Below are 25,870 nucleotides of genomic sequence, written 5' to 3'. Positions count from 1 at the left end.
AAAACCTTGCAGACCTGCGCCGACTTCCATTCACACTAATGTTAGATTCATGCAACAGAATTTCTATGGTGGAAACATAACCTGAATCATGCAGATTTAGACTTCACTTTCAAAGTCAATGGGGGAAAAATCTGCACTAAACCCATATTATTTCTGCAGCATAAGTCAACACGCTGTGGATTTAAAGGGGTACTCCGCAACCCTAGACATCTTATCCCCTATCCAAAGGATAGGGTATAAGATGTCAGATCGCCGGGGTCCCGCTGCTGGGGGCCCTGGGATCTCGGCTGCTGCACCCACCTGTACGGCTTCAACCTCACACCGGCAACGCTGGAGGCTTCGGATCCCGACCACAATGGCGGACGAGCGTGACGTAAACGACCCCGCCCTGTGTGATGTCACGCCCCGCCCCCTCAATGCAAGTCTATGGGAGGTCCGTCACGCCCCCTCCCATAGACTTGCATTGAGGGGGTGGGGCGTGATGTCACACGGGGTGGAGTCGTGATGTCACGCTCGTCCGCCATTGTGGTCGGGATCCGAAGCCTCCAGTGTTCCCAGTGTGATGTGGCAGCCGTCCAGGTGGGTGCTGCTGCCCAGATCCCAGGGGTCCCCAGCAGCGGGACCCCGGCGATGTGACATCTTATACCCTATCCTTTGGATAGGGGATAAGATGTCTAGTGGTGCGGAGTGCCCCTTTAAAGGAGTTATCCATGAAAAAATTTTTTATAGCTCAACTGGATCCAGAAAGTTAAAACAGATTTGTAAATTACTTCTATAAATAAAAAAATCTTAACCCTTCCAGTACGTATGAGCTGCTGAAGTTGAGTTGTTCTTTTCTGTCTAAGTGCTCTCTGATGACACGTGTCTCGGGAACTGTCCAGAGTCAAAGCAAATTACCATAGCAAACCTCTTCTACTCTGTGCAGTTTCCAAGAGAAGCAGAGATGTCAGCAGAGAGCACTATGGCCAGACAGAAAAGAACTCAACTTCCGCAACTGATAATTATTGGAAGGATTAAGATTTCAAGTAATTTACAAATCCATCCGTAGTGTACTAAAACCATCTAGACACTGCGGTAACAACGCCTCCTACCCAGGTTGCCACTACAAGGATCGGTAACATAACTTTGAAACTGTTGCCGACTATAAATATTACAAAAAGGATACATTTTATTCTGAGCACTCAAAGAGGGAAAATCACTTAAGCACTTGCAGCTGTATCTTGCTTGTCTTGTGCAGTCGGTGTCTGCTTATTAGCGGACGAATACCAGCTGCACACCAGAAATTAAATTTATGCCAGTGATATTGTTATAATCTATGCTATTTTAATTTCATGCATAATTATTATTGAATGGTTGCTTTTATTGTATATGTTCTTCTCACATGGGCCCTGTGAGAAGTAACTAATCATAGTTTATTTATAGATTATTTTAATAAATTGTTTATATTATTATTATTGAAGCACGATCCAGAGAATCATTTATATAATTACCTATAATCATACTCACTCACTTAGAAGGTCCGGGCAATTATTTACCTTTGGTTTTCCTTTTTGAGCAATTAAGGTATAGTGGCATGCCCCAGTTTGACCTCGGTGTGTATCAATAATTGTGAGCTGCACATACACCTATATTTTCTAATTTACAAATGTGTTTAACTTTCTGGAGCCAGTTGATATTGAATATAGTATATATTATATTATATTATATTATATTATATTATATTATTATATATATATATATATATATATATATATATATATATATATATATATATATTTATTATCTCTCTATCTATCTATCTATACACACACACACACACACACACACACACAAGTTTTTCCCTGGAATACCCCTTTAATATCCACAATGCAGGGCAATTTATGGGCAGAATTTTTATGCAGAAAGTAGACAAGATCACTAGTAGAGATGAGCGAACTTACAGTAAATTTGATTCGTCACGAACTTCTCAGCTCAGCAGTTAATAACTTTTCCTGCATAAATTAGTTCAGCCTTCAGGTGCTCCGGTGGGCTGGAAAAGGTGGATACAGTCCTAGGAAAGAGTCTCCTAGGACTGTATCCACCTTTTCCAGCCCACGGGAGCACCTGAAAGCTGAACTATTTTAGGCAGGAAAAGGCGGCAACCGCAAAGCCGAGAAGTTCGTGATGAATCAAGTTTACTGTAAATTCGCTCATCTCTAATCACTAGAATTCCCGTCCACTTTCCTGCAAATCCCATGTGTAAAGTCTGCAGAGTTATCCATCCTGTGTAAACAAATTACACAATTATGATACCAGTTTTAAGGATTTACAGGCTTTTCTATTCTATCATTTTTTTAAAACACAATAAACATACAGGTACATATAAAATACAGAGGGGTCCATACACATAACATTGATTTATTCATATGCAAGGGTCTATTATTAGATCAAGGGACAAATTATACTAGATGTGTTCGAGCCTAAAGTAGTGTTTCCCAACCAGGGCGCCTCCAGCTGTTGCAAAACTACAACTCCCAGCATGCCCGGACAGCCAAAGGCTGTCCGGGCATGCTGGGTGTTGTAGTTTTGCAACAGCTGTAGGTGCCCTGGTTGGGAAACACTGGCCTAAAAGGGTCTCTATTATATATGGAATTAACACTTACAATAGGATGGGCTGGTCTGATGTGATCACACTGCCGTTCAGATGAAGATTACATTTCATTGGTTGTCCTGAAATTTCAAGTGTAATAAGTTAGTAGGATGGTGATAAAAACAAACTCTCAGAAGACCTAGCAGTAGTTTACCTGCTTGTACCTATAGAATTCATGATATGGTTACATCAGTATCATCCGCACTAACCTGTTGGTACAGGCTTGTAGCGCGTGTGACACTGATGAAAATGATACTTACCACCGTCCGATCCGTGGATCTATTCGTCTGTTACCCTTCTTTTTCGGTATATGCAAATCATCAGACTTTGTGCGCGGGCGCCCTTTCCCAAACCCCCCGTGCACCGTCATGTCACTACTACTTTGACCTCAATCTTCCTGGCTAATGAATATTTATAAAGCTCAATCTGCCTGTTCGCTCCTACTGCGCATGTGCCGCTTCCAGGGTACACCCGTAAAGCCACGGACATAGACTGTGGAAGAGACGCCTGCGCAGTAGCCACATATATAATCAAGCAGGTATGGGGGCTTTATCCATATTACTTATGTGAGCAGACAGAGGACGAAGCAGTGGTGACATCACCGTGTACGGGGGGCTTGGGAACACCCACTGCGCACCAAGTCTGGTGATTTGCCTATACTGAAAAAGAAGCGTAATGGACTATTGGAGCAACGGATCTAGCGGTGGTATGTATCATTTTCATCATTGTCACACAACTTCTGACATGTCATAGACATTGGTAGGGGTCCTGCTGCTGAGACCCCCACCAATCACTAGGACTATGTGACTGATTCACTCACCTGTGCGGTGTGTCCCAAGCAAATACAAAAAGGCACACAGTGCTCAGTTGTGCAAAGGTTTTGGAAAATGATTGTGATTTCTAAAAACTTTAGATGTAGTCATTAAAGGGGTACTCCGCCCCTAGACATTTTATTCCCTAACCAAAGGACAGGAGATAAGATGTCTCATCTCTCTGCTTCACTTGGCGTTCGTTTAGAGCAACAGGTGCAGCGCCAGAGGCTTGTGATGTCACGGCCACGCCCCCTCAATGCAAGTCTATGGGAGGGGGCGTGACGGCCGTCACGCCCGACCCCATAGACTTGCATTGAGGGGGCATGGCCATGATGTCACAAGCAGGGCGTGGCCTTGACGTCACGAGTCTCCGCCCCACATCGACAGTCATCCGACATGGAGCAAAGTTCGGATGACTGGCAATGCGGAGGCTCATGACATCACGGCCACGCCCTGCTCGGATAGGGGATAAGATGTCTAGGGACGGAGTACCCCTTTAAGACATGTTAAGGGTGCGTTCACACGCTATTTGTTCTTGCGGGTTTTCCGCTGCGTATTTGAAAGTGGGCGGGCTCTTCTCGGCTGTCTGTAGCAGATTTTCCGCGGCGGAATTAACGCTGCGGAAAATCCGCCACAGTACCTACTGACTTCAATGGGGCTTGCGGCGGATTTTCCGCAGCGTAAATTGCTGCTGGGAAAATCTGCTGCAGACAGCCCAGAAGAGCCCGCCCCCTTTCAAATACGCAGCGGAAAACCTGCAAAAACAAATAGCATGTCGACACACCCTAAATGTTTTTTTTTTTCCCCATCAGTGAGGGTCCAGGTGGTGAGGCCGTCCCTGATCGCTAGAAAGAGCAGGGAGAATTGAGCCGCTGTCTCCGCTCCGCTGATGAAGCACTCAATAGAAAGTCTTGTCTTCAGGGAGCACGGAGACAGCGGGGAAAACTAAGCACTGCTCCCTGCCTGTTCTAGCAAATCTCCAAATCCCCAGCAGTGAGAAGTTCTGACAGGTCTCAGATAGGTCAATAGTTTTCCGAAATGACATTTACACTTGAAATGGTGCCGGTAACTTTACACATTCTACAGGAATAAGAGAAAAGCATCAGCAGTGTCCAGCCAACCTACCATCTAAATATCTGTTGTTGTATTTTTTGTAGGCACCAACTGCATCTTCCTTTCTCACAAACACAACTTCTGCCACTCCCGGGCTCAGCAGGCGGGCGCGCTTCAGAGCTCCACACACACAGAAGAGTTCCTGAACAAAAAGACGGAATTTGTTATAATTATTTTATTATTATTATTAATCTATTATTCTATTGTTGTTGATAATTATAATAAATTATTATTATTAATTATTTTATAATTACTATTACTACTATTTAAAAACTATAAATCATGATAGATAATTATATTATTATTATTATTATTATTATTAATAATTATTATTGCTATTATTACTAGAGATGAGCGAACTTACAGTAAATTCGATTCGTCACGAACTTCTCGGCTCGGTAGTTGATGACTTATCCTGCATAAATTAATTCAGCTTTCAGGTGTTTCGGTGGGCTGGAAAAGGTGGATACAGTCCTAGGAGAGAGTCTCCTAGGACTGTATCCACCTTTTCCAGCCCACGGGAGCACCTGAAAGCTGAACTAATTTATGCAGGAAAAGTCATCAACTGCCGAGCCGAGAAGTTCGTGACGAATCGAATTTACTGTAAGATCGCTCATCTCTAATTATTACTACTAATATGTTATTGCACAAAGTATGGAAAGGAAACTCCAGCTCACCCTCTCCAGTACGGAGCACGGATCTGCGCCCGGCAAGGCACACAGCAATGTGAAGAAGAAGACTATGATCCAGCACTACGTGAAAAATAGCTTTATTGAGGATCACATCACTTTATTAAAACAGACTATACCACAGACGCGTTTCGAGCGCATGCGCTCGAAACGCGTCTAATGGTATAGTCAGTTTTAATAATGTGATGTGATCTTCAATAAAGCTGTTTTTCACATAGTGCTGGATGATAGTCTTCTTTGTAATAATATTATTGTATATTTATATATATATTATATTTTATCACAGTGGCCAAAATATCCATGACATTCACCATATTTTAAGGCAAAACACACTATCTAGATACAAAGGGGAAAATGGTGCAGCATTCATGTACAGTGGGACAAAAAACTATTTAGTCAGCCACCAATTGTGCAAGTTCTCCCACTTAAAAAGATGAGGGAGGCCTGTAATTTTCATCATATACCCCAACTATGAGAGACGAGAAAAAAAATCCATAATGATGTGTGGGATCATTGTCATGCTGAAAGACCCAGCCACGTTTCATCTTCAAGGCTCTTGCTGATGGAAAGGTTTTCACTCAAAATCTCACGATACATGGCCCCATTCATTCTTTACTTTACATGGATCAGTCGTCCTGGTCCATTAGCAGAAAAACAGCCCCAAAACATGATGTTTCCACCCCATACTTCACAGTCGGTATGGTGTTCTTTGGATGCAACTCAGCATCCTTTCTCCTTCAAACATGACAAGTTGAGTTTTTAACCAAAAAGTTCTACTTTGTTTTCATCTGACCATAGGACATTCTCCCAATCCTCTTCTGGATCATCCAATTGCTCTCTAGCAAACTTCAGACGAGCCTGGACATGTACTGGCTTAAGTAGGGAGACATGTCTGGCACTGCATGATTTGAGTCCCTGAAGAGGCAAGTCGTGGGTTAATTGCATTGCCTTCTGACTGCTGAGCCTTAGGACCCGTTTTTTTTTTTTATACTGTTTTGCGTTTGTTTTCTGACGTTGTATTTAAGTCACAGTGGGCGGGTTCCAATGTGAATAGGTACGGTTGGAGCTGCACCTCCTCCTCAGATTTGGTGAGGTAGAACCACTCGACCGTTGACCATCACCGAGTTAGTGCCTTAAAATGATATTTATTAATAAAGCTGTGGCCAAAATCCACCCACTTACAAGTTATTGGTTGTCAGAGTATTTATTTAAGTGGGAGGGGGTGGGTTTTGTTAAGGGGAACACCATCGCAGCAGTCTGGCGGCATAGTGTGTTATTCATGGTAGCCTTTGTTACTTTGGTCCCAGCTCTCTGCAGGTCATTCACTAGGTCCGCCCGTGTGGTTCTGGAATTTTTGCTCACCGTTCTTGTGATCATTTTGACACCACGGGGGGAGATCTTGTGTGAAGCCCCAGATCGAGGGAGATTATCAGTGGTCTTGTATGTCTTCCATTTTCTAATAATTGCTCCCACAGTTGATTTCTTCACACCAAGCTGCTTGCCTATTGCAGATTCAGTCGTCCCAGCCTGGTGCAGGTCTACAATTTTGTTTCTGTTGTCCTTCGACAGCTCTTTGGTCTTGGCCATAGTGAAGTGTGACTGTTTGATGTTGTGGACAGGTGTCTTTTAGGCTAAGTTTCCACTTAACTCCACAGCATTTTCCTGTGTTTTGGCGTTTTTTTTTCTTTTTTTGTTGGCTTTGAGTGGACATTGCATTTTTGGCCCCTTAGACGTTTTTTCAAAATTTGTTGGGTACAAAAAAAAATAATTTTTAAACAAAATTTTTATAACAAAATTTACATTTTTTAACAGGGATCAATTTATGTGAGCTGGCAGGGCACTAAAAATGTAGACAACAATAATAAAAATGTAGTGCATGAGTTTTTCACTTTTTATTTATTTATTTATATATTTTTTAGGTACTACTACTCCCAGCATGGAACACACTGCTCCATGAGGGGAGTAGTAGTTCCTGTACTAATACACATATCGCCCTGGGTGTGACTCCTGACACCCGATGCGATCGTCCAGCACTCGCATCTCTGCTCTGTACTCCGGGCCGGCCAGTGATGTGAATAGAAATTCACCTCACTCATTCATGGCAGCCAATCATCGCTCTCAGCAGGAAATATGAGTGAGTGGCCGGTCGGAGTACAAGCAGAGATACGAGTACAGGAGAAAGCCGCTCCGCATCTCAGGGATGAAGTATGATCGCAACGGGTGTCAGGAGTGACACCCGGGGCGATCTGTCAATTAGTACAGGTACTACTACTCCCATCATAGAACAGTGTGTTCCTTGCTGGTAGTAGTAGTACTACCTAAAAAATGTAAAAAAAAAAAAAAGTGTGAAAAACACGCAATACATTTTTATTATTGTCGGCTACATTTTTAGTGCCCTGCCCGCACACATAAATGAATCCCCGTTTAAAAATGAATTAAAATTTTGTTGGAAAAAATTGTATTTAACAAAATTTATATTTTTTATATCACTACTGTGTTAATATTATGGTACCCTACGAAATTTTATAAAAAAAAAAGGTATCCCCGTCACTTTTTCGGATCGCTAAAGTCCAAAAAAGAATGAAACCCGCCTGCAAAAAACTTTAAAACCCACATGTAATTTTTCTTGGCTTTTTTTTTTTACTCCAATAGACCTCTATGGGAGAAAAACGCCATGATTTCAGGAAAAAAATGCCATAGGCTCAACATGCTGCGACTTTGCAAAACCGCCAAGGAGCTGAAAAAGCAGAGATGTCAGCAGAGAGCACTGTTGCCAGACAGAAAACAACAACTCAACTTCAGCAGCTGATAATTATTGGAAGGGTTAAGATTTTCTAATAGAAGTAATTTACAAATCTGTTCAACTCTCTGAAGCCTGTTGATATATAAAAAAAAGTTTTTTCCTGGAATACCCCTTTAACCTTATACTGATAAGTTCAAACAGGTGCCATTAATAAAAGGTAACGAGTGGAGGACAGAGACGACTCTTAAGAGTACTCCGCTGCTCAGCGTTTGGAACAAACTGTTCGGAACGCTGGGGCCAGGAGCTTGTGACATCATAGACCCATCCCCCTCAATGCAATTCTATGGGAGGGGGCGTGACATCACGAGCTCCCGTGACGTGGAAGGGGGCGGGGCTATGATGTCACGAGCTCCCGCCTCCAGAATTTGGAACAGTTTGCAAGCACTGAGCAGCAGAGTACTCTTTTAAAGAAGAAGTTACAGGTCTGTGAGAGCCAATCTTGCTTGTTTGTTGGTGACCAAATACTTAATTTTCCACCATAATTTACAAACAAATTCTTTAAAAAAAATCAGACAATGATTTTATGGATTTTTATGTATACCTATGATGAAAATGAAAGCCTCTCCCATCAAATACAGGCCCTTTTATTAATCCATACTTCTATGGGGCTGAAACCAAACTAATTGAATTACGGTAATAAAGGGCCCCTATATGTTCACTAGAGAGCTGCAACATTTTTTGTCTTTGCAGCTACATTGGACCAAGATCAGGTCTAGATCGCTGTCTGTTAAGAATTCATAATTCATATTGTATATACTTTATTTTTTTAACCCGTCGGACTATTTATATAAGGAAAATACCATTTGCATCCCTTTGCTCAATATTAAACCCCTTGCACCACCCTTACATTTACCCCACTAGTGTCAGGTAGTTACCGCCACACGGCAAATTTCAGAGCGGAATTCCACAGGAATATGGCGCTCTGAAATTCCGCTGCAGCCGGAATTGATTTCAATGCGATTCTGCTGCACTGTGCACACGGCAGAATTTCAATATTCAGTGTTTGTGCAAATTCTGCTCGGTAATGCAGTCCTAGTGCAGCCGACTCAAGCAAACAAGCAAAATGTCTGCCCGTATTTTTCGGGTGGACATTCCACATATTTTAAGCCATGTGGAAATGGCTTTACGCTGCAGGGATGAAGCAGGCTCTGGAGCTGTGTAAAACAGCTGACATTTAACCCAGATGCTACGGTCAATAGGAAGGAGGGCGCTCCTTCCATTATCTAATCCAGGGTGCCCCAGCTGTTGAAAAACTACAACTTCCAGAATGCGCAGAAAGCCTAAGGCTGACCGAACATGCTGTGGGAGTAGTAGTTTCGCAACGGCTGGAGGCATCCTGGTTGGAAAACACTGATCAAATCCTTTATTATTGGAGAAAATAAATGAACTAAAATATATAGAGTGACCCCGACCCCCCCCCCCGTCCTACGATGGACCCGACATACGATCATTTCAACATACGATGACCTCTCAGAGGCCATCGCATGTTGAAGGCAGCATCAACATACGATGCTTTTGTACGTCGGGGCTATCGCATAAACTGCTTCAGCTGCCACCGGATAGCCGTTTACGGTGCCTCGTGTGGTCCACTGACGATCACTTACCTGTCCTCGGGGCTCCGGCGAGTCCTCTTCAGGATCCCCTTCATCGTCGGTGCTCTCCATCGACGTCATTACGTCGCTGCGCACGCCGTCCTCCCGTCATCCAATAGGAGCGCCGTGCGTAACAACGTGATGGCGGCGACGGAGAGCGAGGATGCTGGGGAAGGAGAGGCCTTGCCGGAGCGTTGGGGACACGGCGACAGCGATGGAAGGAGACATCCAGAGCGGTGGGGACACGCGAGTATAACCTCCAATACCAGTGGTCTTCAACCTGCAGACCTCCAGATGTTGTCCAGCTGTCCGGGCATGCTGGGTGTTGTGGTTTTGCAACATCTGGAGGTCCGCAGGTTGTAGACCACTGTCCTATACTTTACATTGTACGGATCCCTCAACATACGATGGTTTCAACAAACGATGGTCCATTAGGAACGGATTACCATCGTATGTTGAGGGACCACTATATCCATGTTCCCCTTCAAGAAACCATATGTCCTCCAAAAAAACAAGTCCTTACAGGATATAATATGGTAGGACACTTACCACAATATCTTCCTCTGTGACCCTCGGGTGCAGATTATTCACAGTCATCTTTGTCCCTTCTAAAGGACTGAAAACAGACTGAAAATAAAAAAAATTGTTAAAAGTGATTTTAAAAAAAACAAAAACTAAACCACATAAACGTCTGCACAAAAACAACTGACTTCCCGGCAGTAACATTACATTTTAGAAGAGTCTACCTGTGTGAATAAATGCCTTCAAAACACAAGTGGTAGCTAGATACTACAAGTTCAGATGGCGCCTGTGATTCTCACCTCGGTTGGAGCGGGCTGTACCGGAGTATTCGCCTCCTTTGTAACAAGTGTCCGGGATACACTGGTCAGATTCTTAGTGTGAAGAGGAGGTGCGACAGAGGCGGGCGGTTGAGAGACGAGAGCTGTGTATGCATCGTTCTGCACCACTTTAGTAAGCGGTAAAGTCTGCCCGAGCGAGAACACGTTTCCAGACAATCCCGGCTACAAGAGAATCAAAATATTAAGACACAAAAAGTATGTTTTTTGCGTTTTTTTTCCTATCTGGCACTTGTCAATTTCTTTAGCCCAGTGTATTCCAAACAGTGTGTCTCCAGCTGTTGCAAAACTACCAGTCCCAGCATACCCACACGGTGAGCTCAACGGTCCCCTGCTGTGCAATTGCAGAAGTCCGGAAAGCACAAATAGACGCCGGAGGTCTCTTACTGTTCTCCGGTGTGCAGGATGGCCAACCTTTCTGTGTAGCCTGCAAAGCCTGGCCATACAAGAAGACTGACAATAGTACTGATCAGTACATCGCAATCTAATGATTGGCACTTTAAAAGTATAAAATAAAAAGTATATATATGTTTACATATACACATATATATATACATATATACATACATACACATATACATATATATATATACACATACATACATATACATACATATATATATATATATATATATATATATATATATATATATATACACATACATACATACATACATATATATACATACATATACATACATACATATACACATATACATACATACATACATATATATAAGCCCTCTCTTAAATAAAAATATAAATTACTACCCTTTTCCCATTAAGGGTGCGTTCACACAGAGTAAATGAAGAGTAATTCATGCTGAAAAATTTACGGGCGGAAATTTTTTTAAAAAATTTGCACGCAATTTGCTTGGAATTGCACGCGTACATGGGGGAGAAAGAAGTAAAGGGTTTTTCAGCCATTAAAGTCAATGGGCAGAGGGGATGTGCATTAATTTGGAGCGGAGAATTCTAGAGGAATTACTCGAGTAAATTCCTCTTGAATTGCTCCGTGTGAACGCACCCTTAAAAAAAAAAAAAAAAAAAAAAACACCAGAACTGCAGATTTGAGCATATCAAAATTTATAAAAAGCTATCAAAACTGGTACCATCAAAAACTACAGATCACTGGTGCTAAAAATGTGCCCTCATACAGTCCCATATTTGGAAAAATAAGAATGTTATAGGGGTCAAAATAGGAGTTTCGTTTTAATCATACTGACCCACAGAAGATTACATGCCAGTATTACCATAAAGTGCACTTCTTAAAAATGAAACCCCCCAAAATTGTCAAAATTGTGTTTATTTTAACTTCCCCCGGTAAAACTATTTTTTTTGCTTTGCCGCACATTTTATGGTAAGATGAAAGGTGTCATTGTGAAGTAAAATTGTTCCCGCATAAAAAAAAAATAAACAAGCCCTCATGTGGGTCTGTGGATGGAAAAATAAAAAAGTTATGTTTCTTACAAGGCGAGAAGGTAAAACAAAAATGCAAAAAAATTAAACCTGGCTGTGTCCTCAAGGCCCAGATGGGCTGTGTCCATAAAGGGGTACTCCGCTGCTCAGCGTTTGGAACAAACTTCTGAACGCTGGCGCTGGGAGCTCGTGACGTCATAGCCCCGCCCCTTCATGACATCACATCCCACCTCCTCAATGTAAGTCTATGGGAGGGGGGCGTGATAGCTATCACGCCCCCTCCCATAGACTTGCATTGAGGGGGCGTGATGTCATGAGGGGGCGGGGCTATGACGTCACGAGCTCCCGGCGCCAGCGTTCAGAAGTTTGTTCCAAACGCTGAGCAGCGGAGTACCCCTATAAGCAGAAAATCCCACAGACGGACCAAAGTCTTTGCTCTTTTTGCTTATATTAAACAAAGCGTCAGACTTACCCTCTTCTGCACAGTGTGGGCTGCTATGATCTTCATTTGTTTGGTGGGGATGTGGGAAAGCTCCAGTTCATCATCCATACCGTCATCATCCATAGCTTGCGGAGGGGAGGCCTGCAGATATAGATGTAAACATCCAGTTTTACTTCACCAGGCGGGGTCTTTGGAGGCAGCACCCAGCACAGAACGCCGATGGCTGCACCGAGATCGCAGGGGTCCCCAGCGATCAGACATCTTATCCCCTAACCTTTGGATAGGGGATAAGATGTCTGGGGCGGAGTACCCCTTTAAAGAGATTGCGTTATACCTAGTTTATGACAAATGCAAGCTTGGGTCCAGCTCATCACAACTCCCAATTCACCTGAGCACAGACAGGACCAGATCCAGGCCATGCAGCAACACAGAAAAGAAGAAGAAGTATCCAGCTTGATGTGTAAGTGAGGGTAGCTTTATTTAGGCGTCCAATTACAAAGCAACATAGAGGATGTCCTTATGGGGTAACCCATGACAAAGTCCGAAGACCTTCAGAAACATGTTGGGATATAGGTGTTCCGTGTTGCTTTGCATTTGGATGTCAAGATAAAGCTACAGTCACTGCATACAAGGAATATGCCCCCAATTTCTTTTTTTTTCAGCCCACAAAAAAGTGCAGTGAGCTCTGCGAAAAGTGCACAAGAATATGGTCTAGAGCAGTGGTCTTCAACCTGCGGACCTCCAGATGTTGCAAAACTACAACTCCCAGGCATGCTAGGAGTTGTAGTTTTGCAACATCTAGAGGTCCGCAGGTTGAAGACCACAGGTCTAGAGTAAACCTTCTGGGGCACCCAAATACCATTAACCTTTACCCTAGGGCCAGAAGGCTCCTGTCATTCATTTTCTGGAGTAATTGCCAAACATTCGCCTATGCGGAAAAAAAAAAAAAGTGGTTTCTTCATTCCGGTGACTTACAATGGCCGAGCTGACAAGAATTACCTGCTTTCCGGGTTGATGGTTGACAACATTTATTCGCATTCCCTTAACACTGTTACCGAGACCTTGGGAAATTGTCTTCGGCTGTGAAATCTGTAAAAAAAAAAAAAAAAAAAGTTGAAAAAGTCAAGCATCCTACGTAAGGAAAACTACAATTCTCCATATACCTTTGAAATGATTAAAGGGGTACTCCAGGGAATTGAACCTGAGACACTTTTCTCCTCCTAAGCCCTGAGTGTCCATTGTTACAGTACCCTTTTAGCAACCAATATGTGCAAATTAGACATTAACTTCTTGCATTAAAAGGGTACTCTAGGAACTGAGCTTATCAAACTCTTTTCCCCTATTCAAAGGATATGAAAAGTGTGTCTCTGATTGCGGGGGTCCAGCCAATGGGACCCATACGATCTCCTGTTAGGGGCCCCGGATACGCTTCTGCCCCCACATTCCTGATTGAACACAAGTGATGGCCTGCTCACTGCTCAGCCAGCTGAGATGGGACATCGCTGCAGATGGGGATTGGCTGAGCGGGCAGTCACTTGTGCTCATCCAGGAAGGTGGGGGCCGGAGCGCGTGGAGGACAAGTAACTAACCGGGCTCGTATAGGAGATTGCAGGTGATCCGAGTGGTCGGAACCTTCAGGAACAGACAAACCGTGTAAAAATATAAATCGATCTTCCTAAATTAGTCCAAATGATTAATACTAAAAGTACAGTATTTTTTTATACATACATTTTCTATGTGTTCTATATGTTCTCATGTCATCCTTAGGCAGTCCTGTAATGCTGGGACTTGTAGTTAATGACTAGTTGAAGGTACAGTGTTTGAATAACTTTTTTTTGCAGCAGTGTTGCCTTCAGCTTTTCCAAAACTACAACTCTTAGCATGCTCAGACAACCTTTGGCTGTCCAGACATGTTTGGAATTGCACTTTTGCAACAGCTGGAGGCACATTACTGGTAAAACTCTTTGTTACAAGAGCACCAGCTTGTCCAAGGGTCGTGGACACAAGATGGCTAATGGACAAGGCTGCAGCCATCTCTGGTCCATGAACCTTGGACAAGCTGACGCTGCTGTGGGAATCGGGTATGGGGACCCCTAGTGGAGTCATTTTCAAAGGCAGTTTTCTTTAATAAAATATTCCTAGCATTGAGCGCTGCACATCAATTATCCAGGATCAGCATGATTGAAGTGCAGCGCTCCTTGTTAGGAGCGGAGAGGAGATGGGGAGGGTGCGTGCCGCTGCGGGGGTCGGCCGGCTCATCCAACTGTGACCCAGCATCAGAATAAAGTAAGAATTTTCCTTTACAGACCGCGGCGAATGTGAGTAAAAGCCCCCGCTTTTACTTCACACTCTGCTCTATGTAATGGTAACTGCACCTCCGTACCTGTGGAATTTCTATCACCCAATACCTGGGACATGCAGTTATGGGCATTGGGCAGGTGAATTTTGCCAACATTTAGCCCTGCTTCGGGCTAGTAGAGCCAGCCAGCCAACCAGGCGGCGCTTAGGGTGTATGTAGGGGGTTTAATCAAATGAGCGCTGCATTGATTTGTATGAGGAAGCTATTGACTCCTCCTAAAAGTCCCCTAAGGGAGCAATAAACTTTTTTTTTTTTTTTTTTAAAGGTTTAAAAAACACACAATGACTCCTTCCATATTAAAAATTCACATCACCACCCCCCCCCCCCCTTTCCCATACAAAAAACATGTAAACATAAAAATAAACGTAATTGGTATTGGCACGTCCCAACTATTAAAATATAACATTATATATTCCCTACACTCAATTACGTTAACATGATTAAAAAAAAAAATACATCATATCCAGAAAAAATTAAGCAAAAAGCGATCAAAGAGTTCGACCAATACCAAAATTGTACCGATAGAAACAGCAAATTAAGGTGCAAAAAATTAGCCAGAAAATGGAAAGGGGTACTCCGCTTCTCAGTGTTTGGAACAAACGTCATAGCCCCGCCCCCTCGATGCAAGTCTATGGGAGGGGGCATGACAGCCGTCACGCTCCCTCCCATAGACTTGACGTCACAAACTCCCGGCACCGGCTACAGTGTTCGGAACAGGATAAGCTGCATTCAGGTAATGACAGACGGGAAGGTGGATTTTCTCCAGTGACTTCCCCGGGGACGTCAAAATTAAAACTGTTCCAAACACTGGAGACGGGAGCTCGTGAGGTCATAGACCCGCCCCCTCATGAAGTCATAGGCCCGCCCCCTCATGAAGTCATAGGCCCGCCCCCTCATGAAGTCATAGACCCGCCCCCTCATGAAGTCATAGGCCCGCCCCCTCATGAAGTCATAGGCCCGCCCCCTCATGAAGTCATAGGCCCGCCCCCTCATGAAGTCATAGGCCCTAAATGCAAATCTATGGGAGGGGGTGTGACAGCCGTCACGCCCCCTCCCATAGACTTGCATTGAGGGGGCGGGGATTGACAGCATGAGGGGGCGGGGTGTAACGTCATGAGGGGGCAGGTCTATGACGTCAAGAGCTCCCAGCACCGGCTCCAGCGTTCGGAACAGTTTGTTCCAGATGCTGAGCAGCAGAGTACTCCTTTAAATAAAAAAAGTTTTGAATTTTATATTAGTAAAGCATGACGGTAACTTAACAAATTTGGTATTGCTGTAATCAGAGTGACCTAAAGTATCAAAATAACGCAAGTCAGACCACTAGGTGAATGGCGTATAAAATTAAAAATAAACAAATTTGCAATTACACCTCACAAATAATTTTTTCTTTATTTCTGGGTAGGTGTTATAGAAAAATAAAAAGGTGTCCTTACAAATTACAATTGGTCCGGCAAAAAACTAGCCCTCACATGGGTCTGTAGATGGAAAAATAGGAGTTATGGCCATTATAGGGCGAGGAGGAAAGAGTGCACAAAATAAAACAAATAAAGACCTTTTTTACTGACTATTTTGGTTAAAATTGTTTTGTGTATCAGGACAAGTGGATTGTGATGAGGGACAAGAAGATTTTGCTGTTTTAGTCCCTTGGACGAGTACCGTATATACTCGAGTATAAGCCGAGTTTTTCAGCACGATTTTTCGTGCTGAAAACACCCCCCTCGGCTTATACTCGAGTGAACTCCCCCACCCGCAGTGGTCTTCAACCTGCGGACTTCCAGAGGTTTCAAAACTACAACTCCCAGCAAGCCAGGGCAGCCATCGGCTGTCCGGGCTTGCTGGGAGTTGTAGTTTTGAAACCTCCGGAGGTCCGCAGGTTGAAGACCACTGCGGCCTTCAACATCATCCAGCCCCCTCTCACCCCCTTTAGTTCTGAGTACTCACCTCCGCTCGGCGCTGGTCCGGTCCTGCAGGGCTGTCCGGTGAGGAGGTCGTCCGGTGGGATAGTGGTTCCGGGCTGCTATCTTCACCGGGGAGGCCTCTTCTAAGCGCTTCGGGCCCGGCCTCAGAATAGTCACGTTGCCTTGACAACGACGCAGATGCGTCGTTGTCAAGGCAACGGCTCTATTCCGGGCCGGAAGCGCGGAGAAGAGGCGCCCCCGGTGAAGATAGCAGCCCGGACCACCTCCTCACCGGACCACCTCCTCTCCGGACAGCCCTGCAGGACCGGACCAGCGCCGAGCGGAGGTGAGTACTCAGAACTAAAGGGGGTGAGAGGGGGCTGGATGATGTTGAAGGCCGCAGTGGTCTTCAACCTGCGGACCTCCGGAGGTTTCAAAACTACAACTCCCAGCAAGCCCGGACAGCCGATGGCTGCCCGGGCTTGCTGGGAGTTGTAGTTTTGAAACCTCTGGAGGTCCGCAGGTTGAAGACCACTGAGGGCGAATGATGAGAAGAGGATGATGAAGGGGGGGGGGTGTGGGGATGATGAAGGGGGGTGGGGATGATGAAGGGGGGGGGTGTGGGATGATTACAAGGGGATGATGAAGGGGGGATGTGTGGGATGATAAGGGGATGTGTGGGATGATGACAAGGGGATGATGAAGGGGGGATGTGTGGGATGATAAGGGGATGTGTGGGATGATGACAAGGGGATGATGAAGGGGGGATGTGTGGGATGATGACAAGGGGATGATGAAGGGGGGATGTGTGGGATAAGGGGATGTGTGGGATGATGACAAGGGGATGATGAAGGGGGGATGTGTGGGATAAGGGGGTGTGTGGGATGATGACAAGGGGATGATGAAGGGGGGATGTGTGGGATGATGACAAGGGGATGATGAAGGGGGGATGTGTGGGATGATAAGGGGATGTGTGGGATGATGACAAGGGGATGATGAAGGGGGGATGTGTGGGATGATAAGGGGATGTGTGGGATGATGACAAGGGGATGATGAAGGGGGGATGTGTGGGATGATAAGGGGATGTGTGGGATGATGACAAGGGGATGATGAAGGGGGGATGTGTGGGATGATGACAAGGGGATGATGAGGATGTTAATGACGGGTCTGGATGATGACAGGGGGGGATGAGGTATTTCCCACCCTAGGCTTATACTCGAGTCAATAACTTTTCCTGGGATTTTGGGTTGAAATTAGGGGTCTCGGCTTATACTCGGGTCGGCTTATACTCGAGTATATACGGTAGTTTTTATTTTTATTTTTTTATAATTAAATTTCCACACCCCTGTGTAACTAAAGACACTGATGACCTATTAGGGTGGGAGGTCTCGCGCTCTCTATGCATCGGGGGAGGGGGGGGGGGGGGGTTGGTGTTCAGATCATCTCAGTAAACTTATTTTTGCTCATTTTCATCTTGAAACTGATAACTAGGAAACCGCTAGACATAAGCTGGAATAAGAGGTTGTACTAAGCACCGTGTTCTCTCACGCACCTGGATGGTCTTGGTAATATTTATGGATGGGGACCGCTGAGCCATGGCGGAGTTCATAGTGACGGCCGGCGCGCTCCTCTTCAGGCTGATCTTTTCCCGGGCGTCCATCAATTTTGTAGGTTTTCCTACAAAACCCACCTGCTGCTTTTTAGAATTCAGCATCTCTCGGGCATCTTGCACTTTACCCTTAATTCGGAAACGTGCATCTTTGGCGACCAGTTTCTCGCGGGCGTCCTTCATGCCTAGCTTTAGACGGGCATCTGTCACGCCAATCTTCTGACGGGCATCAAAAGTTCTCTGGAAACTGGGGGCAGGGATATGGTTGATCGCTGTAGGCTGGACCCAGGATCTCATACCTCCCATACCGCCCATAGCCCCCCGATTACTGACCCTGGAAAGGTAGAAAAGACCAGATGTGAAGTAAAACAGAACCGAAGGGTACAGGTCAATAAAAACAGTGATCCTTCATATAATAAAAAGGTTACAGCGGAACAATTTAGCAAATAATGGACAGAAAAAGTAAAAAAAAAAAAATTAATGTATGGAATATATACAGTACAGACCAAAAGTTTGGACACCTTCTCAATCAAGCAAATGCACAGAATGCCAGAATGTATTTTTTGGGCAGACATGGCACATTTTCATGCTGAAAGTTGCAGTTTTTAACAGCTGGAGGCACACTGGTTGGGAAACATTGCTTAAAGGGGTACTCCGTCCCTAGACACCTTATCCCCTATCCAAAGGATAGGGGATAAGATGTCAGATCGCCGGGGTCCTGCTGCTGCAGCACCCCTCTATCACTACTACACAGAGCGAGATCGCTCTGCACGTAATGACGGGCGATACAGGGGCCGGAGCATCGTTACATCACTGTTCCACCCCTCGTGACCTCACGGCCCGCCCCCGTCAATACGAGTCTATGGGAAGGGGGCGTGGCCCACCCCCGTCAATACAAGTCTATGGGAAGGGGGCGTCACGCCCCCTGCCACAGACTTGCATTAAGGGGACAGGCCGTGATGTCACGAGGGGCGGAGCCATGATGTCATGCTGCTCCGGCCCCAGTATCGCCCGTCATTACGCACAGAGCGAACTCGCTCTGTGCAGTAATGATGGCGGGGTGCCGCAGCGGCGATCCCCGGGGTCCCCAGCAGCGGAACCGCGGCGATCTAACATCTTATCCCCTATCCTTTGGATAGGGGATAAGATGCCAGGGGCGGAGTACCCCTTTAAGAAATCTGTCACAGCTGCCATTCAACACAAGTTGTTATGAGCACATATGATCAATGGAGGACATCAGAGCAGTGTGAACACAGCCTTACACTCACATCTATAACACACCCCCCTATTTCCCCCAGATGTTCAGTAGGATCCTAAGCAACAAGGGCTCATTCACACTACAGAATTTCCCCCCAGAAAAATTCAGCGGGTTGTAGGACCACTCGGACCTGCGTCATCTCCATAGACCGCAATGTATGTGGATTCCAAAGAATGAACATGTTCTGGGACATGAGTCTGTGATCCAGAATTCTGTAGTGTGAACGGTGCAGCAGGATCTGACTGAAAACAATGGGAGGCTGCTGCATCATCAAATTACCCACAGCAAAATTTGGTTCCGAAAATACATAGTATGAATAGGATAAAGATGGTGCATGCTCATAATAAAAAGCCACACAAAATATGCGCACAAGACGACATGCGGCGGGGATTTCAAACCGGCATTTTGGATAAGCTGCATAGTTATTGTGGGTTTCGGGTAATGTCAGACAGGGATGGGGATTTTCTCCAGTGAATTTACCGGGGACGTCAAAATTAACCAAAAAGAAATAGCAGATAACTTATACCGGAATATCGTTATAAGTTATCGGCTATCGGCCTGAAAGTCCACAGATTATCGGTATCGGCCCTAAAAAAATCAATATTGGTCGATCCCTACAACTGATGACCATCATCCTTTAATTTTAATTTTTTTTTTTTTTAAACCTGATGTTGTTCATCCGTTATTACCAGTTACATCCGGGTTTTTTTTAATCAGGTTTTTAACCCTTATTTTGTAAAGCTGTACTGAGCATGCTCAGTACAAAAAACAGTTAAAAAAAACCTGAATTTTCTTTGAACATCTGGTTCCCATAGACTTCAATGTTAAATTTTAACGTCCAGTTTTTCACCTTTTTTTTGTCAGATGAAAAATGAGTGCATGCACCGTCTTGTGTGCCGGCAAAAATAACGGATATTAGTAAAAGCGGACAGGCCTGATGCAAAAGGATGTTCAAAAAATCTCATTGACATGAATGGGATTTTTTGACGGCCGTTTTCAGGACTTTTCCCCGGAGTAATAACGGAGGTTTTTTTTACAGGATGATACCTGTAGTATTAAAGGGGCCTAACCTATACCTGTGTTTCCCAACCAGGGTGCCTCCAGCTGTTTCAACACTACAACCCCCAGCATGCCTGTATGAGTTTTGCAACAGCAGGAGGAACCCTTGTCAGGAAACACTGCTCTATGTACTGTAGTCAGAAACATTTGTCCGTTCACATCACAATTTTTGCACGTGTCAAGTTCAACCCATTCTATCCTGGAAAATGTGTATAGTACTACAGACATGGATCCCGAACAGCAACCGGCGTAAACGGAAATTTTTTTTTTTTTTTTTAAATACTAAATTGCTGCCGTTTGGTCACATGACACGCTAGAAACTTTTAATATGGCCATTGCACATAGGCCCAGATTTATCAAAGAATGTCTACATTAGAGTTTATTTGGGTGTTGGGTTTGATTAGCGTCCATCTTATTTATCAAGAAGGTGCAGCAGGATGATGAATTTTGCGCAGCTCTCGGAGCGCTGGGCTGCACCCTGGTGAAAAAAAAAAAAAAATAAATTTTTTTTTTCCAGCGCTCCGAGAGCTGCGCAAAATTCATCATCCTGCTGCACCTTCTTGATAAATAAGATGGACGCTAATCAAACCCAACACCCAAATAAACTCTAATGTAGACATTCTTTGATAAATCTGGGCCTATGTGCAATGGCCATATTAAAAGTTTCTAGCGTGTCATGTGACCAAACGGCAGCAATTTAGTATTTAAAAAAAAATAAAAATTATATATATATATATATATATATATATATATATATATATATATAATTTTTTTTTTTTATTCAACTGGGGCCAGAAAATTAAACAGATTTGTAAATTACTTTTATTTAAAAATCATTAATCCTTCCAGTACTTATCAGCTGCTGTATACTACAGAGGAAATGCTTTTCTGTCTGACCACAGTGCTCTCCGCTGACACCTCTGTCCAGAGTAGAAGAGTTTTGCTATGGGGATCTGCTCCTGCACTGGACAGAAAGTAATGCAAAAAGCTTCCTCTGTAGTATACAGCTGCTAATAAGTACTGGAAGGATTAAAAAAATGTTTTAATAGAAGTACCGTATATACTCGAGTATAAGCCGACCCGTATATAAGCCGAGGCCCCTAATTTTACCCCAAAAACCCAGGAAAAGTTATTGACTCGACTATAAGCCTAGGGTGGGAAATATATCATCCCCCCCCATGTAATCATCCAGACCCCTGTCATCATCCCCCCCCCCCCTTCATCATCACCGCCTGTCAATCCCTTCATCAGTGGTCTTCAACCTGCAGCATGCCCGGACAGCCATCAGCATGACCGGACAGCCATCAGCATGACCGGACAGCCATCGTCACTAGTACGCAGTGTTCTTCAACCTGCCGGACCTCCAGATGTTGCAAAACTACAACTGCCAGCATGCCCGGACAGCCATCGGCTGTCCGGGCATGCTGGGTGTTGTAGTTTTGAAACCTCTGGAGGTCCAGCAGGTTGAAGACCACTGTGGACTAGTGACGTTGCCTTGACGACGACGCATAGGGACGTTCATGCGCAACGTCCATGTGCGTCGTCGTCAAGGCAACGTCACTAGTCCGGGGCCGGGCGCGCAGAAGAGGCCCCCCTGGTGAAAACAGACAGCCTGCAACAACTAACCATCCCCACCGGACGGTCCCTGCAGCATAGATGGCCCGGAGCAACTCACCCTAACCTCCCGCCGAGGGGAGGTGAGTACAAAACAAAAGGGGGGGGGGGCTGGATGATGACGAAGGCCGCAGTGGTCTTCATATGTTGCAAAACTACAACTCCCAGCATGACCGGACATGCTGGGAGTTGTAGTTTTGCAACATCTGGAGGTCCGCAGGTTGAAGACCACTGATGGAGGGATTGACAGGCGGAGAGTTCACTCGAGTATAAGCCGAGGGGGGCGTTTTCAGCACGAAAAATTGTGCTGAAAAACTCGGCTTATACTCGAGTATATACGGTAATTTACAAATCTGTTTAATTTTCTGGCACCAGTCGATTTAAAAATAAAAATGGTTTTTCACCAGAGCGCAGCCCCGCGCTCCGACCCCTATCAGAACCCCTCTCTTTCTCCTGGATGCCGATAGGGGTCGGAGCGCTGGGCTGCGCTCCAATGAAAATTTTTTTTTTTTTTTTTTTTTAAATCAACTGGGGCCAGAAAATTAAAGGGGTTCTCCCTTGTTTATACTGTTTTTTGTTATTATGTTTGTGTGTTATGTGTGTATAAATGTGTGTATAAATGTGTTGTGATTATGTATATATGTATTTTCTTACCTTTTGGGAAGATCCGGAAGCTGGCCCCTTTTTCTTCCAGTGGCTTGCTGTGTAACCTCGGCCTCCGCCATCTTGTGTTCGGTAAGTGGGATGTCGGGGGGTGTTCTTGCTTCTGTCTTTCCTATCTTCTGACGTCCGAGGCAAATCTTTTCTTCCTGTTTCTTCCGTGGCTCAGCGACGAATCTGCGGCCTCTTCCGGCACATGCACAGGTAGTTTTTTTTTTTACCAATAAAGTTTTTTTTGCCTAATTGACAAACTGTCTGTGCATGTGCGAGTACGCAAGTGCTACGCTAACAGCGTAGCGTACGTTAGGTCTACGCTAATAGCGTAGCTTCGCGCAAGTGCAGACAGTTTGTCAATTAGACAAAAAGAACTTTATTGGTAAAAAAAAACAAAAAAACTACCTGCGCATGCGCCGGAAGAGGCCGCAGATTCGTCGCTGAGCCACGGAAGAAACAGGAAGAAAAGATTCACCTTGGACGTCAGAAGATAGGAAGGACAGAAGCGAGAACACCCCCCGACATCCCACTTACCGAACACAACATGGCGGAGGCCGAGGTACAGAGCAAGCAACTGGAAGAAAAAGGGGCCAGCTTCCGGATCTTCACAAAAGGTAAGAAAATACATATATACATAATCACAACACACATAAAAAAAACACATACTTATACACACATAACACACAAACATTATAACAAAAAACAGTATAAAAAAGGGAGAACCCCTTTAAGCAGATTTGTAATTTACTTCTATTAAAAAAAATATTTATCCTTCCAGTATTTATTAGCAGCTGTATACTACAGAGGAAGTGCTTTTCTTTTTGAATTTCTTTCTGTTCAGAGCAGGAGCAAATCCCCATAGCAAACCTCTTCTATTCTGGACAGTTCCTGATATGGACAGAGGTGTCAGCAGAGAGCACTGTGGTCAGACAGAAAAGACATTCAAAAAGAAAAGAACTTCCTCTGTTGTATACAGCAGCTGATAGTAGTGCTGGGCAGTATACAGTAGGGATCGACCGATATCGATTTTTTAGGGCCGATACCGCTAATCTGTGGAGGTTAAGGCCGATAACTAGAGATGAGCGAACTGACAGTAAATTTGATTCGTCACGAACTTCTCGGCTCGGCAGTTGATGACTTTTCCTGCATAAATTTGTTCAGCCTTCAGGTGCTCCGGTGGGCTGGAAAAGGTGGATACAGTCCTAGGAAAGAGTCTCCTAGGACTGTATCCACCTTTTCCAGCCCAAGGGAGCACCTGAAAGCTGAACTAATTTATGCAGGAAAAGTCATCAACTGCCGAGCCGAGAAGTTTGTGACGAATCGAATTTACTGTAAGTTCGCTCATCTCTACCGAGAACTTATAGTGATATTCCGCTGCGGCCGGTGATAGGCTGACTGCTTAGGACGTTACCGGAGCAACGGGGAACGTAGGAAGGGGAGTTAAAGATTATTTTGTTTATTTTTGCAGCCCGGGTACAGGAATATACAGTACAGCACAGAGCTCCAGCACCGGCCACTCACAGGAGGACGAGGACAGCGCTGCTTGTCACATGATTAGTCCCCCCAATGTGGGGGACAGAGCAGCGCTGGGCTGATAAACCGGGAAGCAGCGCCCACAGGTCACATGATGGGGAGGAGAAATACCGTTAAATACCGTAGAACCGTCATAACGTACAAAAATACTGTGATATACATTTTTGGTCATACCGCCCCAGCTCTAGCTGATAAGTACTGGAAGGATTAAGATTTTTTTTAAATAATAATAATTTACAAACCTGTTTTACTTTTTGGCACCAGTTGATAAAAAAATAATAATAATAAAAAAAAAATTCCCACTGGAGTACCCTTTTAAAAATTAAAGTGATGTAGTGAGGTGTTGCAGTTCCATACATCGCCAGATGGTGGGGGCAGAGTGCAGGGGTAAAGATAGTGAAGGGGACAGTGGATGAGGGGCACAAAACAGTGTTTTTTTTTTAACCAGTGCGCCTCCAGCTGTTGCAAAACTACAACTCCCAGCATGCCCCGACAGCCTTCGGCTGTCGGGGCATGCTGGGAGTTGTAGTTTTGCAACAGCTGGAGAGCCACAAATTGAAAGGGTTCCCAGTCAAGCCCAAATATAGTGTGAACAAGGCCCAAACCGCAGCTCGAGTGCACGTACTCCGCTCTGGATACCGCACACGCAGCCCAGTACAGGGGCCCAAAACACTACAGCGGGCCCTATAAGTCACCGAGCACACGGAGCGGCCCAGAAGCGCACGCCGTCCCGCCTCACCTGCTGTAGGTGCCGGTGCCCGCCGCCATGCCCCTCTTCCTGATTAGTTCATCTAACGACACGTCCGCCATGTTCACAACGCCAAAATATACACCCCGCACCTTCCCAGCGGAAAGCAACTGTACAGAGGGGGAAAAAAAACAGTGGGCGGGGCGCAACGGCACGTAGTGACGTCATGACGTCGCGTTTGTTTACTACCATCAGGCACCGCGGCGGCGCAGCTCATTTGCATGTATCCCAATACACTTAAAAAAAAAAAAAAAAAAAATCATAGAACACGTTGGAATAGCGCTGATAACTACGCCGAGGCAGGATGACGAGTAGAGCGCAGATTGTCCAGGAGACGGGGAGAGTCATATGTGGTGATCGCCCTGATGTAGATGGGGCGCGCGGACAGGGGGGCGCGGAGGGAGGAGTGTGATTGGTTATGCCTTAAACTAATGAGTAAGGAAAATAACGAGCCGGGGTAACGCCTGGTTCCTCACTACTCATGTGAGAAGAATTTTTGAGCGGGTACAGGTCGCCCCGTGGAGGATCTGCCTACTTTGCGGGACCTCCAGGTGCAGTGATCTGCCCGACCCCCCCTATCACGTTTAATAGTAGATCTCAGATCCTAATCTAGGAAGAAGAGTGGTCGATCTTCTAGGATTTAGTGATCTAATACTTCAGTGAGCGTCGTGTCATTTACTAGAACCGATAGTGGCCATACCTGGTATTACACCAATGGAACAGATAGTGGCCATACCTGGTATTACACCAATGGAACGGATAGTGGTCATACCTGCCATTAC

General features: G+C 44.9%; 1 protein-coding gene and 1 non-coding gene across 2 annotated transcripts in view; one reads left to right on the top strand and one right to left on the bottom strand.

Moving 5' to 3' along the window:
- The window catches only part of POLDIP3 (DNA polymerase delta interacting protein 3), a 27,097-nt gene extending 1,890 nt beyond the window's left edge, over positions 1 to 25,207 (bottom strand). Inside the window, exons 1-8 of the mRNA XM_056523770.1 lie at positions 25,080 to 25,207; positions 18,166 to 18,556; positions 13,356 to 13,445; positions 12,387 to 12,497; positions 10,460 to 10,660; positions 10,188 to 10,265; positions 4,567 to 4,696; positions 2,643 to 2,709 (exon numbers count right to left, since the gene is read on the bottom strand). Coding sequence (XP_056379745.1) covers positions 2,643 to 2,709; positions 4,567 to 4,696; positions 10,188 to 10,265; positions 10,460 to 10,660; positions 12,387 to 12,497; positions 13,356 to 13,445; positions 18,166 to 18,556; positions 25,080 to 25,150 — 1,139 coding nt within the window. The 5' untranslated portion in view covers positions 25,151 to 25,207. The remainder of the gene's footprint in view (positions 1 to 2,642; positions 2,710 to 4,566; positions 4,697 to 10,187; positions 10,266 to 10,459; positions 10,661 to 12,386; positions 12,498 to 13,355; positions 13,446 to 18,165; positions 18,557 to 25,079) is intronic.
- A 299-nt stretch (positions 25,208 to 25,506) lies between these two features.
- LOC130277979 (U12 minor spliceosomal RNA) lies at positions 25,507 to 25,656 on the top strand. Its single transcript, XR_008845657.1, has one exon. It is a non-coding gene; the product is annotated as a U12 minor spliceosomal RNA (small nuclear RNA).
- The last annotated feature ends 214 nt before the right edge of the window (positions 25,657 to 25,870 follow it).

This window comes from Hyla sarda, chromosome 6, assembly GCF_029499605.1.
Source record: "Hyla sarda isolate aHylSar1 chromosome 6, aHylSar1.hap1, whole genome shotgun sequence".
NCBI lineage: Eukaryota > Metazoa > Chordata > Amphibia > Anura > Hylidae > Hyla > Hyla sarda.
This window is presented reverse-complemented; position numbering and strand designations above follow the sequence as displayed.